This window comes from Tetrao urogallus (genome assembly GCF_951394365.1).
Source record: "Tetrao urogallus genome assembly, chromosome: 2".
Lineage (NCBI taxonomy): Eukaryota > Metazoa > Chordata > Aves > Galliformes > Phasianidae > Tetrao > Tetrao urogallus.
The window spans coordinates 76,755,369-76,775,652 of record NC_136814.1 but is presented as its reverse complement, the minus strand read 5'-3'; the positions used below and the strand labels follow the sequence as shown (position 1 = coordinate 76,775,652).

The 20,284-nt window shown below is 38.1% G+C and overlaps 1 protein-coding gene across 1 annotated transcript in view; it reads right to left on the bottom strand.

Moving 5' to 3' along the window:
* Positions 1–1,448: 1,448 nt before the first annotated feature.
* The window catches only part of ME1 (malic enzyme 1), a gene marked incomplete at its 5' end in the record, with an annotated part of 157,655 nt that continues 138,819 nt past the window's right edge, over positions 1,449–20,284 (bottom strand). The window contains 5 exons of the mRNA XM_079550867.1: positions 1,449–1,612; positions 3,203–3,301; positions 8,969–9,142; positions 11,318–11,460; positions 13,346–13,451. Of these exons, the coding sequence (XP_079406993.1) occupies positions 1,454–1,612; positions 3,203–3,301; positions 8,969–9,142; positions 11,318–11,460; positions 13,346–13,451 (681 nt within the window). The 3' untranslated portion in view covers positions 1,449–1,453. The remainder of the gene's footprint in view (positions 1,613–3,202; positions 3,302–8,968; positions 9,143–11,317; positions 11,461–13,345; positions 13,452–20,284) is intronic.

Genomic DNA, 20,284 nt, shown 5'->3' with positions numbered 1-20,284 from the left:
AGTTGTGGGTCACCAAGGTGGCTGTAGTCAGAGATTAATACAATTTCCAGTATAAAAGTACACGCCACCAAAGGGAGTCAGAGATTTGCTGCATTCACTATCTTTTACTGCTGTATGAAGCATTTGCTCTCACTTAATTCAGCTGATCCAAGAAAAGCAAAGACTCTTGTGCCCAAGCACAGCACCAGGTTTTGCATTTAAAACAGAGGAGTGTGTGTGTGGGGAAGTAAACCTACATCACCTATCATTTGGAAGCTCTGGGTAGCGTGTCTTTACAGGGATAATGTTATTGCCCACATTTCCAATAGCAGCTTCTTCTCATCTCATTAGGGTCCGGTTACATTAATGGTAATTTTGAATGGTAACAGTTGCTCAACTTGTGCTTTTTTATGTTTGTATTGCTAGGCCTAGCATATTGAAAGGTGTTTAACATAATAAATAAGGAAATATGTATGTTGTGTGTGTGTCTGTATAGATATAAAAGGATTGTCGTATTTAAATGTTATTAGTAGGTGAAGGCTGTGTCTGAGAAGTCTGAAATAGCTGTGCCTTAAAGAACCACCATAACACTGCCTTCTGCTTTCTAAGCACCATAATAGGAAAACTGGTACACAGCAATAAAACCACCCTTACTGTTGAGGTATGGATGACCAAATCTAAAAATCTAGCTATTTGGTTAGCAGCTACTTAAAAGCTGTGTTTCAGTACACTCCCCTGATGACTACAATATTAAAAATGGGGATGCTTTGGCTGCCTATTTATAATACTCTGATATCCTCTCTTTGTGAGGGACATTGACTGCCTTTATGCCGAGCAATTGCAGCACAGTTGTCTTGTTGGGGAAAATGATAATTCACAGGACTATGGCTTTGTTAGAATATTTTAATGCTGCTGAATAATTTGTCAACAAAGGCTCTGCAGGTTCAATTCTCATCAGAAAATCCTCATTGCTGCATACAGGAGTGACCAATAAGGCTTTTATGTGGAGGAAAATATTTCTAAACTTACTGTTTTTCAATAACAGCTTGACAATTTACACAAGTTACATCCTGACTTGTAATGGATTAAACAGTCATTGTGTGTATTTCTTAATTTTCCACGGTACCATTTATCTGCTGAAGTTCTCATTGACATGTATGACACATCTCTGAATTCAAGGTGCAACCACTCATTTTGATATAAAAAAATGTGTACAGCCATCATATAGGACACATCAAGTGCAATAACAATCAGAAAACAACCAACACAAATACAGTTCTCAGATTAATCTTTATTTTTTCATTTATAATTAATTATGACTCCTTAATCTGAGTTTCTAATCAAATATTACGATTTAGAAAACTTGTTCTGAATCTTACAAAATTATCTACTCTTCGGCTCTCTAGGCAGAAACATTCTGAATATTTTAGTGCTTTTCCACTGCTGCTAATGTGCTTATTTCTTCATGAAGTATTTACAGTTTCACTTTCATGGCTTCTTCAGGCCAGGTGTATGAGTCAGCCACAAAGCTGTTATAATCAGTGCTGTACATCTGCGAACGGATGAAGGCTTCAAGGTCCTTGGGCCGAGGGTAGGTAGTGGCACTGTTATTCCTGTAGGCTTCTTCTGCAATCTAGAAAGTTGCATTAAAATCCCAATTAGTGCTTTATTTGAATACATTTAACAGAATTTTTAAGTAGAAATTAGGTCAAAATCAAGATGACATCTTCTTAGATGCTGACAGTCATGTCAAGTTACACTGGATCTGGGCTAACATACAGCAAAAAGGATTAAGAATATGATGATGTATGCACTGATTTGTCTGATTTGCGCTGCTTTTGAACTCTTTTGAACAGGATTACATTGTGAGCAGGCTACCCTGGTTTACCACCTCCTATAAAGTACATAAGAAAAGTATGATTTATTCCAAGCCTCCATGCCCCCTGCATATGAGGGAAGTTTATTATTTGCCTCAGTTTGGTAAAACATTTCTCAAAGGTAAACGCTAAGCAAGGTGCATAGGTTTAAATTCTATGTATGACTGGGGAAAGCCTGTGTATTTTGTCTCTGAGAATTCAACAAGATCAGAATCAATTGCATCCTACGTATGGCTGTGGCAAAAAATTGACGTTCGGAAGGGACTGGAGCTCACTCAATGCATCAAAGCATACTGTCACATCTGAAGAACACCAGCTTGAGATATATACATCTTTTGGCTAGATGCTCCTCTGTGAAACAAAAGAAGGGTTACACATTAGTTTAAAGCAACAGTGATCTTCAGTAGGATCTGCTTCAACTGCAACTGGCAAACAGACGGAAGCTCTTACTTTAAATGAAGGGAAGACAAAAGTCTTCTTCCTGCTCTCCTTAGCCATCACTTTAAAACATAAATATTTTAGCTTGGTGAGAAGCCAGTGCCCCAAGGGGAAGAGCTACAGTATGTTGGCTTCCTTTTTAGAATTCATCTGAAGTCCCAACCAGAGCTGAGTGAGATGTCTGTATTTGTGTAAGAGCTTCTCTTCAGGTCTGCATGCATAATAATCACAGCTGAATGAGGTCTGAATTTATGTTCTGCATTTGGTATTCCAAAAATTTTCAGAGTGTTTCTTCCCTGGAAAGGACAGAGGCCATCACTTAACCTTTAGTGCTGTACAAGCACTAAAGCACTGCACGAGAGTAGGTGCTCGTGGGAATAACACTTCGGCAGAGATCAGGCAGAAAGACTTAGTCAGTAACATTTTCCTTTTTCAACATGCATTCAAGTTATCTCATCAGAGACAACAGAGGAGTTTCCATCACTGTGTTTTCTGCCACATAGGCAGTTTGATGTAGCCTGAGGAATCTTGGTAATATTTTAACATTTACAGGACAGTTATCATTTGCCTAAGAAGACATGAGGGGCAAGAAGGATATTATTATTATTATTATTATTATTTTTTATTTTAAATGTAGAGTAAGTGAAGCTAGGGGAAGTGTTTGATGCATGAAGGCTCCTTGTTCAGTAACTGGAATGTTTTACATCAGTAAACAAAATGTCTGGAGTTCTGACTCTTTCCTCCTTGTACTGGGGTCAAATTTGGGGTTACATTTATGAATTGAAATTAAATACATTTATTTTTACTCCTAGACCAAGATTGCTGTAAATCAACTTGTGAGAAGATGTGATCAAATCTAATGCTCAGCGCGGGAAGAAAAGAAGCCAGGAAAGACTGAAATGACTTACCCTCACAGCAATCTTCAGTGACACCTGCTGAATTGTGACTAAAGGAGGGTACAGGCGACCTTCCTGTAAATTCTCCTCTGAAACTTGCTGAGCTATTACCTAGAAGCAGATTAATAGAGAAATTATTTTGAATCTCTGATTTACTTATTATTTCCACCAGACTGATGAGGGGAAACAATGACAAAGAAGTTCTGATTCACATCCAAGCATTTTCTCTACAGCCTGGATATTCTTACTTAGTCCTTCCACGAAGACTGGAAGCGTTTTGCAGTCATCTCCAGTAATGAACAGATCAGGAAAGCATGGCAAACTGGAGAAAATTTGACGATCTCCTCATTGGCCCCATGAAAAACCTATTACCATGCAGTGCGAGGGCATTCTCAACAGAGTGAAGAGACACTACACACGTTGTCTTTTTTCATGAACTTCCTCTATTCCTACCACAGATAACATTTAAGAAGCAAAGGATCTTGCTAACTAATAACTAATATCTTTGGGTCTAAAGATATTCTTGTTATTGCTAACTAAAGTTTGTTTGCCACTTGGGGATCTGAAATAGAGAACAGCATTTCATGATAATCCAGCCTTGGGTTTACTGAGCCTGAGAGTCAGCTGGGATCAGTTCACTAACCTGGCTTCTATTCTGGAATCTCTTTGGTGGACTTGATGGTTTCAGTTCTTTAGCTGTCCACCTTTGTATCTTCTAGGGAGCTGATAGTCAGAAACAAATCTAAATAGCTTCTAAGCAAACTAAGCACAAAACTCATATATTAAACATGGTCTGGCTTCAAGTAGTTTAAAAACTAAAAGCTGTCTTCTCTAGCATTCACTATTACAGTTCTCAAAACAGAATCTTTTTCAAATATTATGAAAATGTTAAATCATTTTAAGAAAGCAGACAAATACATATGTCTGTCTTACTTGGGCACAGAAAGAATTTACCCTATTGTGGGCATTGCTTGCTCTTTGAGCAGCTGGGAGCACAAAACAGTAACAAGAAAAGGAGTCTTTTCGTACAGCACAAGTTTGTGCTTTTTAAATCTGTTACATTTCATAAGCAGCTTCAATTGCAGTTCAGTACATCACTCTTGCCCTTGGAATCTATCCTGATAACACGGCCCAAACAGAAAGCAAGAGGTGTGCCTCTGAGAGAAGGAATTAGCATACTTGTAACAGAGCAACAAGTAGTTCCTACATCTTGTGGTGTATGTGGGAAACAGGACCTTGTGCACACTGCTTACATATGATGAGGACTACACCAGAAAAGATACGTGGCTATCATCAGTTCATCCTGCTGACAGCAGCAGATAAAATGTTTGAATTAAAGGACTAACATGACAGGAACTCCAGGTTCAAAGAGATCCTGTTGTTTTTTTTTTGTAATCTACCTGACACTCTGCTAGGTGCAGCAGGGTTTTCCATATGGAGGGGAAATTGTAACAAGTGCAGCTAGAGGTTACATACTCTAGTTCAGTAAAACAGGTAAAGGAAGATTATTTGTTTACCTTTTAGTCTGATATTGACAAATATAGCAGACATAACACCCCTCTAGGGGGAGCTATGATAACATAAGATCTACTGCATGCTTTCTGTAACAGCAACTAGGTTATCCAAAAATGGTGCACAGCCCTTTGATAAAACAAAGCATACATCTGCGTGTGTAAGGAGGAGCTTACAAAAAGAGAATTTTGCTGTTCACAGTTCAGTGAGATTCTGCAGAAAAGATGGAATCTGAAATGATCAACAGCAAGTTGCTGTCAGTGAAATACATCACTGAAAAGAAAGGTCGGGGACAGAGTACTTCTGTTTTGTGACAGGGCTGATAGAAAGTAAGCCATAAAACATGAAGATGATGCTTAAAGTAGGAGAGTTAGCAAGCTTAGCCTGTACAGATGGCATGCTGTTCCTTCTGACTTTCTCCTATATAAGCAAAAGAATGACGCGTTCTTCATGTGGTCTCTGAAAGAACTTTTGAGACCATCAGGTCAATGACAATGGAAAAAAAAAAAAGAATCAACAATTGGAGTTATTAAGAAAGTGTGAGGCAACAAAGAAAATGTAATTATCTTCAATGTATAAATCTGGGATGCAAGATCACTTTGTGCATCTTTCTTTACCTACTTCAAGCAAGACTAGGGTAGAATCATGAATGGTATAAAGAATAACAAGGGCAATCAGAAGGTTAGGTTCTGAACAAGGAAATCAGACTCCTGAAAGAAGAGAAGGGAAGACTGCAAGAGAATAAAAAAAAATAAAATAAATTTAAAAAAATCTCATCATGCTATAGGAAACCCAAATCATCAGGCAGCAGGAAATCATGAAAGGAGTTTCTTTTTCCATGGAACTCATAATTGAATTGTGATACAAATTGCTAAAAGATGTTGGAAGATTCAAATGTTTAAAAAGTCATTGGTCTCATATGTGAGAGAAAGCCGTGCAGGGATAAAACTTCCAACTCACAAAGTCTGTAGAGCACAGATTGCTGAGAACACATTTTCAGCAGAAGGATTGCTCTATCCTTTCCTCTTATTTTATCCTCTCTTCCTCAGCTTCTGCTCTCATTCCTTTTACAGAAAGTATAGGACTCTTTGGGTCTTAAGACCAACCCAGTATGACAGTTTTTCATTGTTCATAGTTTAGTTAATTACAGTTTTTAACAGAAGAAGTGAAAGGCAGCCAAGATTGGACAAATGGAATAAAACGAATAGGGGCTCCCTGACTTTTATAGGACATAAATTCTATGGTGGAAGGAGTAACTTATAAGTAACACATGTCAGGAACATTCAGTTGGTTCATAATTCTCTTTCCCTTCTGTTGTGTTAGGTATGACTTAGAATAGGCAATGTCCCTTGTCATCCAGAGAAATTGACTACAGTTAAGAGCTATTACAGCTTGACAAGGTTTATCAAACCTAAATCAAAGTTACATTCTGTTTTACTTGGCATGAAGAAAAGAACACTGAAAGTAGAACCTGTTGTGGTTACAATAAACTATTTGTGACTTTTATCAGATTTAATTGGAGGGGCAGCAAAGCACAAAGAAGCAGCAGCAGGCATGCAGCCTGGGCTGCTTGGATTTTACACTTTTTCAAGTAAGTTACCACTAAACCAAGAAGGTTCCCTTACTTAAAAAGCATCTTTTTGGCTCCATAACTTTTGCAGCATCTTGGGCCCTTCCATTTCAAATGTAGAGTACAAACAAATGTTCTGAAAAACACAGGGGACTATTTTGATTTCTTTCTTTCCACTGGAAAATATCTAGAGGAAAAAAAAAACAGTTAAAAATTTTACCTTTGCTTTGTACTGTAATTTCAGCTAAGGGCCTAAGCTGTCCTTAACACCTCTGATAACTCTTTGGGCAAAGATCCTTTGATCTGCCAGGTCTGTCCTTGCTCAGTAAGCTGCCTTGAGCTCACTGAATTCCCAGTAATGAAGTGCCTCTCACACAGTGAGGAAGACCAAATATGAATTCTTTCAGTTCCAGGTGTGTTGCAAATAGCTACTCATTGAACCTGGTGCCAGTACAGATTCTCCATAAAGGAAAAAATAGTTTCACATGTCAAGCGTTACTAGGGATTTTATTAAGGGGGAAGGTACTCTGTGTAGGAAAATCTTTAGCAGAGAGGAAGAGTCAGGAGAGAACATCTATTTCAAGATAGCATTTCAGAACTTCCTCAATATTTCTGACACCATTTTATTTCCAGTTAAGTTTCTTGGTTCAAAATGAGTTTTTGGTGACTTAGCAGACTGCAACACTGCAACTTAAAACACAGTTTGATCTACACGTGTTACCTTTCATTTGTCAACATTCTATACACAGGAGTCATTTCACCCAAACCAAAAGCAACATCTAGAATGAAAGAAGACAACACAGCAGTTTAGACCAGCAAGTGAAGATCACCGTGTCCAACTGAAATTACAGAGGAGGATTTAAAGGGAGGATATAATTATCCAAAGACTTATGAGATGGATCACTGCCCTCCTAGGATGGTTAAAGCTAGTGGAGACAGTCTGGGCCTTTTACTAATTTTAAAGATGGAAATTGTGAATGTCTTTTTCATAGGGGGCAAGCTGTTGGCAAACCTTTTAAAAGATGCTGTAGTATGCACCTTCAAACAAAATATCAGAAACCCAGCAACGGCAGCATGCAAGTGTCTGCCCTTGAAGAAAGCTTCATACCACATACCATCAGTCAAAGAGTTATGTTGCCTACCAATTGCCTTAGGGTGATAGTAAAGGGCCACTTTCTTCCCTTTAATCCATGAAGAGGACACAGGGAGCAAGGATGCTGGAATGCAATATCCTTTAGAGTTGCATCAGGCATTCTCTTTTTTGCTATCTGGTGCAATTTTTCTTTTTTGATTGCTCCATAATTTCTAACTTCATTGCTTTTGGGCTTATTCTGTGTAAGCCACTACTGATGTGTTCTCCAGGTTTTTGTACAGCTTTAAGGATCAGGACACTGCAATTTCATGAACTTGTGTGGATGGCAAATGGATACAAACTGCAGTGGGTAAAAATCACGACTGCACAGAATCAAGATTAATCACAGTTACCTTGGTAAACTGGGGATACCCATGCTTTTTTCTGTACCATTAACAAACGAGAAAAGAAAGCATCAGGCTTTGAATGAGTGTGCATGGACAGAGCTGAACTTTGTGAGGCTCATTACATTGGTGCAGGTGCAAAGGAGCCAGGAACATCAGGACAGTGCAAGAATGCAGGAGAATGAAGGGACAAGGATTAGGTCAGAGCAGAGTGGTAAGGATGCTATCTGCCTATAGCATCTGGATCCAAGATGTTGGATCCAGAAAAGCACAGAAATTTACAATCTTCCTAAGCAAAAAAGCAGTTACAGAAGGATCAACTTGGGGGAGTTTTTGTTAAAAATAAAAATTAAAAAAAATATACAAAAAAAACACCTGTGTAAGAGAATTTGATTTCAACAACTCCTGGTTATTTTGTTTGATGAAAGGCCTCTAGCCAGATTCTTCTCTGATGTGTGCTGAAGAGGTAATCCTGTGCATTTGCAATGTCATACTGTAAGACTGTAGATGTCAGATTTTGAATAATTTTTGGAAGAGGTCAGTGAGTTCCCAAAATGAAATATGTTTGCTCTGTCTCTTACCTAGCAGATGGAGATAAAGGAGGACAGACAAAAAGCTGGATAGTAATGATGAACAAAGATGATGATATGTTGCTTGAGGAAAGAGAGGAACCAGTGCAGAAAAGGATAGGAATCAAAATGGAAAGAATAACATCACCTCAAGCTGAGGTTCAAATAACTAGAAAGCAATGGAGCACATTCACCAGCTGTTGACAGGAGAGGTCCAGAAATGATACCAACAACTCTATGCAATATTAACAAAAAGAAAAAAAAAAATCAAGTAGTTTTTGCAAGCAAAACACCCACAAAAGTCACCCAAAGCTACCAACATCAGAATACAAGTCTAAAATTAAACTTGTATGCACATGTATGTGAACTGTACGTAGGCACCCATGACAGTACAATGCCAAAGGGTTTCTCACATTTCCATTCTAACAGAACATGAAGCTTACATCAGATGTCCTTTGGGCCAAGTATCACCTTGTTAAAAAGAAATAGTATACCTTGTAAATAGAGATCCTAGCAAAAAAAAATAAAAAAATTAAAAAAAAAAAATCACTATTTTCTCAATTTTAAAGACATTATTTAGTTATTTCTGCATAATTTTTTATTATTACCAATTTAGTATATTAAGAAATTTTAAAAACTTTTATACGGTACCTCAGCAGTTGTGAGGAACACATCCTCGGTAATATGTTTCATTCCACATGAAATAACACCAAGAGCAACACCAGGGAACACGTAGGAATTGTTACCCTGCCCAGGATATAGAGTTTTTCCATTTGGAAGAGTGACAGGATCAAAAGGACTTCCACTGGCAAAAATGCCACGTCCCTATGTTGTAAAGAGAAAACCAAAGAAATAATGTTATTTGAGAATATACTGCTCACATATTTGGCTGAGAAATTTTCAACAGTATAGAAATTACTTGTGGATGTCTATCTGATGTCACAGAGTACATACTGCCATGTTCAGAAGTCATAGCTATCTGTACAGTTTAGAGGAGGAAGAGGTGAAGGCTGGCACCAATTACTCATTTTGTGTGTCCACACCAGAGGAAGGGCATATGGGAAGAAAGTAGATACCTACAGCTGTAAGAGAGGAAGGAACAGTACTGTCACAGTAACAACGGTTGATGCTACTGGACTTTTTTTTTCCCAAAACAACAGCAAAGTTACCACAAAAATGGCACCAATGCCAGCAAGTGTTGCACATTTGTGTGAAAGACAGGGCAATTTCTGAGGAGCTGTGGACAGGCAGAGCAGCTCACTTCTATGCCTCTCCAGTGACACCACAGCTCAGTGGAGGACTTAGTTGCCAGTTCTGTCCCAGGAATGCCATTCCACAGTGCGCCTACAGCACAGTTTGGTGATGGGATTTCCTCTGCTAGAATTGTGTGGATTCACTTACTGTAAAGCACTGAGTAGAGCTTGGACACCAGCTCAGGAGCTAGTATGTGAACACCCAATACTGGTAGACCTACACCTGTTTTCTAGCAGACTTTTGAATAGTGCCAAGTGATCCAGATGGTGCTGCTGTCCCAGACAGATCCCAGGCACCAAACACTGGTTGGAACCAGCAGGCAACACGGAAAACCTAGCCTGTTTGGGGGTATCAGAGAGCTTAGCTGCGTGGATGATACAATCACTTATCCTGAGGATGAAAAGAGCAGCCAACTCATTTTACATGGCAGAGCATGTGGGAACCTGAGTGCTGCATGATCCGAGCACCCTCCCTGCTGTCCAGGAGGGAGGCTATGTAGGGCCTGCTCTGGCACTGCCATCAGATAGGGACAGAAGCACATGGGGTGGCCAGACAGAGAAGCAAAGCTGATGTTGCTAATAGCTTAGCACTAGACAGCTGGAGTACTAGGCTTGGTGTCAGTTTTAGAGCACTGAGGGAAGAAGTGATATCTCCGAGGCTCTGCACCAAAGGTTCTGAGCTCCTGCCTAACTGAGGAAAGAGCACCCTAGAATTTAAGCAGTAAATTGAGGTGGGGAAGAGAAGGTGGCTTTCATTTATGCTAGCATTACTGAGGTGATAAATGTCATGTTAAAACTTCAGAGGTACTTTGTATCAGAAATATCCATGCCTATTATAGAGAATTGAAAGTGTGCATTTTAAAATATACCGTATTTGCTCTTCAGAAGATAATTCTGTTTAGTTTGGTGTCATGCAACATTTTCCTGGCCTGTTTATTATATGTTTTGGTGAGAGATCAAACGCTTCAGTGTATCCCTTTCTCTGCCTGCCAGATGCTGTTACCCATTATAGCCAGCCCTCCATGCAGTCTGCTTCCCTGATTCTTGCACTGCACTGTAATTGTGTACGTTTCAGTGGGCAATGGCCATGCTAAATTTGTCTTTTAAACACTGAAGCTGTCATTCAAACTGCCCTGCATTCAAAAAGAAATCCAAACAGAAGCCACTATAAAATACATACAGTCAACTATTTATACATGGCAAATCCCAAACTGAATTACAGGATAATGCGTACATTAGCACTTGCATAAGACAATATAAATTATTTTGACCTATATTTCTATAACAGAAATCCTTGTCAATTGACTCAAAGAGGAGTCAATTACTCCAAGTGGAGTAATTGTTAATAAAGAAATATTTGAATGATTTTCTTTCTTTACTGACATACTTTCTTACTGCAAAGTGTATTTGTAATGCCTCAAATAAAATGCATACTGCTATTAACACAGCAGTAAACAAATGGTACTGTACAAAAACAGGCATAAGACTTCAATAACTGACAGTTACTGATCCTTCAGTTATAACAAATATTATGCTTTATTTATTTATTTATTTATTTTTAAATGAGAGTGTAAGCTTCTAGTGACTTCAGTGAAATTGTCTTGATAAAATCTGTCACTTAATTCAATTAAATCTTAGCTACAGGTAGAAACATTATCAGTACCTGTTATTTCACCCTCTACCTTTTCCCCATTCTAATCTTGAGTTTTGCTTTAAACTACATAGATTGGTATTACTCTTTGGTTACCTCTGTATATTTGTAGCACTGCTCAGCAGTACACTCTGCTTTGCTGGTAGGATTGCTGAGAGCAAAAATAATTGGGTTTTTGTTGAAAGCAGCCATATCCTGAAGAATTTGTTTAGTAAAAGCACCACGAATTGCAGCAACTCCTAAGGAAGAAAAAGACACATACAACAAGCAGAAAAGGTAATTAATGCCAGGTAAGTAACAAATGCCACACTTAGAAGAACAGTATTTCTTTTTCTGCATACCTTCATTTCTAAAATGTAACTCAACCCTTTTCTTAACACGTGGTTAAAAAAAAAAAAAAAAAAAAAAAGCTTTGTATACAAGATTTTGCAATTGTGAAACTTCAGTGTTATCTCCAATATAAGAGAGGGCCTACACATCTCTGAGAGTTTTGGTGAACTTCTCACTTTACTAAGTAGAAAGATGTATCTCTGTTAAGTCTCATGACTTCTCAGAGTTTATCAGTATTCAATTTTTTGTGTGACAAGAAGAGCATAAATGACAGCCTTTGTGTCCTACAGCTGGTCATGCTGTCATCTCCAGCCTCAACTGTCAGATAATTTCAGTTAAAAGTCTAAGGCTTCCGTGACAGCAACAATCTTTTAAAATACAACACTTTCCATCCTACCAGAGATTAAAGGTAATGGTTTTCTTTCCCCAAGCCTGTCCACACTTATAAATGCTTTCCACAAGGACTAGGTGCCAGTCTTGTGGTATGAAAGCATCTAATTTAAGTTGGATTCTGTTGCAATGTAGACGTGTAGCTTCTGTATAGTATCTCAGATCTCAGATGCTTCACTAACCAAAAATGAGGAGAGGAGAAGGAAATCATGTTTTTGGGATGTCAAGTAAACATGTATTTCTACCTAACCTATACGAGCTGGGAATCCAAGGGTCAAGCTTCTGATTGCCATGCTTTCCATGGGAAACAGATAAACAGTCCTTTGAATGAACTTTATTTGACCATATTCTCAGGACAACTTCTCACACAGGCTGTAGAGAAGGTGGCCTCTTACTTGCTCAGTGTCCTGACACCTGGCTCTGCTTTCCACACAGCATTCTGAGTTTCCACAGCAGGAAAAAATGCTTGGGTGGGAGAGTAGGAAAGGATCCAAATGCAGGCCAGCAGATGGGAGTCTGCAGCTTGGGTCTCTCCTGGGTCAGCACTGCAACTTCTCATCACTCATGCCTAAAGGTTCATTCCAACACTGCCCATTCTAAAGGTCAGTTTGGTGCTGCACAAGGAGAGCATGCAAACCCAAGGCAAATTTCTTTACCTCATTTAAGATCATTGTCAAAAAGCAGATTTTACTGCATAAGGGCCGTGTGTTCATGGCATAGTCAAAACATAGCATAATATTCACTGTGGCATTTCAGATTTTCTAGCATCTCCTAACTGATTTTACTAGGCAGATAATTGTTCAAGTTTTACATATTAAGTAACAATTCAAGAGTACTTGCTTTTCTTTCCTGAAACTGTCACTGAAATACAACAACCAAACTGCAGATAGTTGAACAATTCTTCACTGAGATCAAAATCCTGCAACTTTTACAAAAGCAAAAGCCTTTGTAAAACCTGTGTTTTGGTCTTCACAAAGGACTGAGGGCTAAGGAGCTAAATGTGAAGGAAAAGAATATTCAGATACAACTGGCTCATAATTACACAGCTTTGCATTTGTTTAACTGTTTTCTCAGTCTAAGTTTGAGGTCATTTGTATTACACTGTCCTCATTAGATCAGAAGTAATTTAGGAAGGTGATAAGCTTCTCTATTTGATGTTTAAAACAAGTTGGATTATTTTTCCTGTAAAACTGATGGTTTGGAGTGAGAGCAATGTTACATGCTTGGATAGCTGATATTTGTTCAGTTGCTTAATAGAGCCCATTATGTTCCTGGTGTTTTTTAAAAAACCACAAAGGCAAACTCTGTTCAGAGGAACTTGATCTCGTCTTCAGACGAAGCCACATCTCTGTTTTTTTCTTCAAACAAAGAATAAGGTCATTGCTTTAAAGTAAAAGAAATTACCTATTAGCACAGATGGTTTTATATCTTTAACAATGTCTTCTAGATTTCTCATTTCAGCATGTTCATGTGCAAAATGACTTTTCTCTTCTGTTAATGAGGCACGCCCCTGAGCAAGGGAAAAGAAGAAGATATTTACTATAAACTTTCTGGAACCTAATATCCTGGGATAATCAGTTTACGAAGTATCTGGTTCAACACGTCCTATTTTCACTTCTGCTTTTGCATCTGTCAACAAATACCATATCAGAACAAGTTACGTTGTTTACAGCTAGTACTCTTAGCATAGCTCAGGAGAAATCTATTTCTTGTAGAAGCAGAGGAATTAAATTCAATAATTTTACTTTATATTCATAAAAGCTCTAGAAACCAACTGTATTAACAATTAAACAAACACATCACAGATTTCTTTCTCAGCATTTTTAAAGTTGTCATACTTTCGCTCAAACTTTTTGTTATATAACAAACAACCCAGAAGTGCTAGGACAGGAAGCTTTTTTCAACTTTTTTCAGGTTTGTTCTTGCCTAAAAACAGAGAGAATATACAGGGGAAAGTATAAAGGAGACTATTTTACTTCATACTTCTTTGTACTTCATTCACTGACTCTTAAGGATAAAAAATATTCTAACCACCTGCTCAATGCACTGTTTCTTAATTAACAAAATTGACTTTGCTGTAACACAAACTTCAATGTGATCTACACTGGCAATTTCCTTTGATGCCCAACAGGGTTTCCGTGGCAGATGCCGGAAAAAGGGCTATGCATTGACATACATTGACATACATTGACAGGCTCAGAGCTCAGTGTAAGGGACCTGGAATGGGGGCATGAAAGATACCACGTAAACATTGTAAACATTACATTCACTGCCTAAATGCATGGACCTTTGTCTATACACACACAGCAGAACAGCTGAAACTGTTTAAAGATTGTATGCCTCCTCCAGTCCCACCCCACAGCCGGGTGGGCACTTTCAAACTCAAATCTCAGAGACATTGCCAGACCCTCAAACACCTTACCCTTTAAGGAGATAGAAGAGGATACAGATATGTAGGGAAGTGCAGGAGGGAAACAGGATGTGAAATATAATTTAGCTGTATACAGATGTGTATCCTTGCCTCCATAGCCACACCTTATCCTACCAATAATACAAAAAGTTCCCTTAATCCCAGAAAGTATTGGAACAGAATTCACTCCATGATTCCAGTGAAGTCTGTGAATCTGACTGTTTTAACTCAGCTTAGTAGTGCACATACTATTGGGTTCAAGTCATTTTTTAAATGACATTTTTTCTTAATTTTAACAAGAATGAACGATCTGTTAGTACACATTAGACAATGCAGTGTGGCCATGCTGGAGTTCCTCTGCTGCTCCTTGAACAGTAACCACAGGAACTGGTACACCAAATGAAAGGCAAATTTTTATGTTCAGCTGTATGTAAAGTTTCCAGATGGTACCACAGGAAGCAGGGTACATCTGTTATGTGGTCAGCTGTTCTGCCTCGGGATGCCAGCCCCTCTTGACTCATCCCTGATGACAACTAATTTCCAGATTTATACTCCTCGGGTGCTCTTTTTTAGTAACCTAAATACAGTTTTCTCATTAAGAGGCTTATATCTGTGTGTGTATATACAGGTCTTAAGGGTTCTCTTGGAAATATTACCAGAGAAATACCACCATACAGGCATTTAGTTTCCTTTGTGGGTAAATGTAAACTTCTCAGCCTTCAGAGAATGCTGCAATATAGGCAATTTTTGACATATTTATGCTTCAATCATTTCCCCATCATTATGCATTTGCATCAGCCATTTTCCAGTACTCCAGCAGATGTCACCACAGTCTATGCACACACATCTGAGGTGTGTCCATTTCAAAACAGTGATCTCCCTTCATATTCGCAGGGGGAAAGTATGACTTTCTTAAGCCATTAAAGAACAACTGTACATATAACCTCCTGGCCAAAAGCTTGTTGCTAGGAATAATTTAGAATGCAATAATAAGATACATTGGGATGGGCAGGTTGAAATTGAGGTGCTACAAAGAGCCTGACATCAAGGAAGGTTATTTTTTTTTTTTTTGGCGGGTGCTGTGGAAAACTCTCATCCCCTTCTCCTCCTTCAATCTGTTTCTTGATGGCTTATCAGGCAGCTATTGGGGAAGCCAATTTTCAAACTGATTCTTGAATTCAGTCCCCCCAGAAGCTACCCAATATAAAATAAATCTCCTCTAATAGCTATGATATGGGCTGGCCCACTCCTCAGCCTGCTCCAGGCACTCAGAGCATACAGGTCTGCAGCTCTGGTCATGGGAGCATGCAGATTGATGGGGAAATGAAACGCTCTGTTTTTGCACAACTAGTAATAGCTAAGAGGCCAGAGGCTGACTTCCTTATGGAGAAATACATTGGCACTCTTTTCTTTGTACAGTCTTATGTTCGGTTGGCTATTGAGGAGGAACTCCAACATTTTAAAACCAAAATCATGGAAGAACTGTCCACATACATACTGTCATAACCCCAAGGATTCCAGACCCCATCTCCTACTGACACAAATGATCATCTCATTAACTTAGCTGTGAGGGGATACTCAAACAGTAAGCTAGATGTGATCCACTGCATCCCTTCACAAGCCATTGGCCATCATTTCTACCCTATCTCAATTTCACACATTTAATTTCTACCATTCTAAAAAAAAAAAGAAAAAAAAGTTAAACTTCTTTATTTGGCTTTGACTCAATTAGTTTGATCCCATTAGTCAGAGTGAATCACATCTCCAAGTAAATATTTTTCTAGTATATTAACTGAAAATGTAATACTCAATTCTGTGGCTTAGCAAAAATAGCAACAGCTATGTACATAGAGATTTTTGCTTGGAAAATGTCTGTAAGAGAAATCTAAGGTTAGAGTTTTATATATATATATACTTTATATGTGTATATATCATAATAGATTTGAAGAAATATTCTTAGTTGTTAATTCAGTGATCTACACAATGCCTCCTTAAAAAATTTCTCTGAAATTTGGTTTCAAAACTCTGATGATTTAGAGAACAGTGTTTTAGATAAGAACTCACCAATCTGGGGAATATAAATTCTAAGTTCAGCAAAAATACGAAGTTTGAGAAAAGCACTGCAAGCATCCTTTAGTGCCCTGCCAGCAGGGAAGCCTTGCATGAAGGAAGAAATGTGCAGGAAGGAAGAAACAATTAATTTCTGTGTACTTGCCCTTAGACTAAGGAGATGCAAGTCTGTTTAGTAGAGGCCTACAAATGTGCCCCCCAAAGCACCTACAGAAGAAAAAGGGGAATTCATTGAGATTTTGTTGGATAGTAGATGGAAAAGGATGGAGCTAAAACTCAGGGGTGCCCATTCTGGCTTCCTGCCATTTTCTATACTCTCTCACTCCTGACTCAGGAGAGATACAACTCAAACAGACCTGTCAGCATGGCAAGCAAATGTCTTCCGGAAGTCTCAAGCCTTCCTCCTGGCATAATCCTAACATTAACATGGCATGCAGCTCACTGGTACTTCCTTCAATAGGCAAAATGTTCTATCACTAAGAAAGAGTTCCAATGAGCTCCGGGCCTCAGTATGAAGCCCCAGTACTTTTAAGTAGTAAGTATCTTTGGTAACATATTTGCTTTCTGAGTCCACTGTCTTAATCATTTAGCATTAAAAATTCACTCATTCAATGAAAAGTGCTCAGAAAATCTGTGATGCATCCCTTTCAGCACCCCAAGTCTGAATACATTCTCGTTGTTTTACTGCAGGACTTAAGAATTGCCAAACAGAGGAGGAATTTTAGCAGGGATTCCCTTCAAAGGATGTTACTACACCACTGTTCAAACAGAGCTTTGAAGACTCATTTGCAACAGACAGTAATAATCTTAAATTTCTTGTTATTTATGATTTATATCACCTTTCCCGCATCAGATAACACTCCCAAATACAAGCAGAAAGTCTTTCACACTGAAATCCACAGCCAAATCAACAGACCCTTCATGATAGCTGTGCAGTTATTCAAATGGGAAGACACTCTTTCTACAGAAGAAAGAAGGTAAAGTTAGAAGAGAGCTTGTATATTCTCCTTGCTTTAGCTTCTTAGATGCATTCAGCATCCCAGGAAGTTAAATAAAAATAAATACATAGAAGAAAAGGAAAGAAAGACAACTTTTCATTATGCAAGTCTTTCTGAATGGCACATATTCTCATTTCATTAACTTCTATAGAATAGGTGATTTTCCTTGTGCATCATACAAAACTTGCTTGAATAAAAAGCCCCAAACTAAATACTGAAATACTAGGAAGTCAACCACAGTATCTTTAGTGCATTCTTAGCCAGCCTGGATAAACAGTACAATACATTTTCTCCAAACTGTTGTAGGTGAAGAGAATTATTCTTGAAAATTAATGAAATCTCAGTCCAAAGAATCAATGAAAATATCAGAAATGACTTCAGAGGAGAAAAATACTGTTTGTATCACAGTATCATTTAGTACCAAGAAACCAATGGTATATTTTGGATTTGAACAAAAGAGCACAAAGGCACCTCAAAACAGACAGGTTGCTATATTAGAAGCCACTATGGTATCTCAGATGGAAAGTAATATGAGCTAAATTCTTTATTAGCAAATGCGTTACAATGTGGACTGTGTTAATTCAGCAAAGTACAGAGATAAAGAAACAATAGCAGCATTCTCTGATGGTGATATTATGAACGAAAGATCTTGGCAAACCTAAAACATCTATACTTTCTAATGGATAAGAAAGAGTCACTGATATTACATATCATTAACAATAGTAAAGCATGTCATTTGTACACTGGGATTTGGAATCCAAGGAGAACAGTGAAGTAGCATAACTCAATAGTTAACAGTTTTATGAAAAACTGCTTGCATTTCGGATGTGAACTGGAAGCAGTTTTCAGTTTAGATTAACATTAGATGTTAGATAGTTAGATAGTTATGTTAGATAACATTAGATGTTAGTTACCATTGTTGATAAACATCACAAGGAAAGGATATCCCTGGATCAGTCTTCATGCAAACGTACATCAGTTTCCAGAGAAAATTGTTCATATCATCATACCACAGAATCACATGGAGGGTCAGATAACAAACAAAACTGACCCATCAAAAACCCTGAGAAAACTCATCAAAAACAGCTGTAAAAACAGGAGCTCAGGCCGCACAGCAGAAATGTATATGGGAAATAGAAAAAATGAAGAGGCAAATCTCATGAATGCTACCAATTAGAAATCTAATGCCACGGCCTGTTTGAGCTGGTCCCCCAGGGAATGCCCTGCGTACCAATGCTGAAGAGTAGAGCAGCTTTACATAAGGCAGGCAAGTGGCATGGCTGGAAGCTCTCCAAGACTCACTATTTCCATCATCTCGGAGGCAGACGAGAGCAAGCCAGAGCACCCTGATGACTGCTCTGCCCCACATTAGACGCTGCGCTGGCACTGGTCCCATCTCTCAACCAGGGAGGCACAAATCTATTTATATAAATACTTGCCTCCATTTGGCTGTGTCAACTGCAGCTTATTTAAACAAGAGAACAGAGATCAGCACTCAGATAAATTAATAAATTCATCTAAGGTTTCCTGAATGCTGGAGACATGAGAACCGCAAAAGAACATGAGAACTGTAGACAAAAAAAACAAACAAACAAACAAAAAAAAAACCAAAGTGGAAAAGCATAGCATTTCCAACAGGAAAAATGTTGTGGCTTTTTTAATTTCTTAAATGAATTCTTTACAGAGTTCTAAGCAAAACAACAATTAAAGCATCAAGAAAAAAGGGAGAAAAATGCAGTTAAGAGTCATGGGAGAAAGGGTGAAACATCCCTCTGTTGGGAGATAATCTTTACATGACTTCAACTCCATGTCTGCAGGCAGCAACTATGCTGCCTTACGTAGGCAGAACTCAAGGTTAATATCAATTACCAAACTTGGCAAGTAGGAAAAAAAAAATAAATGTGTGGATATAGGCATGTCACTGAAGATCAAGGACTTGCAGGTGACAGGCACTACTATGTTACCTCATTTAGAAACAAAAATCCTGAACACACAATTAACATAATTTGATACAAATTCCTTTGATAGAGAAAACAAAAACAACCAACCAATCAAACAAAAAAATATAAGAGTAACCCACCACATTTTTTTGGACCGGATAATGTCATAATTGGCAGTTGGCAGTAAAACATAAGATTTAGGTAAGATCTATAATTCTAATGTCAACTTAAAAACACACTGTCAGAAGATGTAAGTCTTTCCAAGCATACAAAATGCACTTTCCATAGATAAGCATAAAAGAATAACAGGCCGGACAAAGCTTACTAAGACAATTATTTCAAGAAGATCTGAGAAGTAGAGCAAGTTGGGAGTCTACAGAACAACAAAAATAAAATGGAGCAAAACAATCCTTCACTGCAATATCAAAGCATAAGAAACCATAAACCATCCAGATAAGGTCATCATGTCATCTGAACATCCAATGCATACAGTGTCAAAGAGGGAATAGCTGCATGGCAACAGATTTAACATCCAAATATTTGGTGGCGTCACTTTTTAAGAAAATAATGTGGGTATTAATTGAATACACCCCACCAATCAGCCTTTTGCCTTCTCTTCAACTGTTTTCATAGATTACTTTTCAAGTATGAGTCACAAGTATAATGATTCATAAGAAATCAAAGACAAATTAATGCATTTTCCTTCTGCAAAATTTATACTTCATATAAAACAAGATATATTCAAGATGAAACTGAACAGACTATTTCCCCAGTCATGAGAATAACAATAGAAACAAACACAGAGTACTTCACTGAGTACATGAGTAAAATAAGACAGACTGCTTTAAGTGACTATGATGTTTGGAGATATCCCACACACTGCATCTTTGCTAAAGATGCAAGAGTCTTTTGGCTCAAAAAGTCA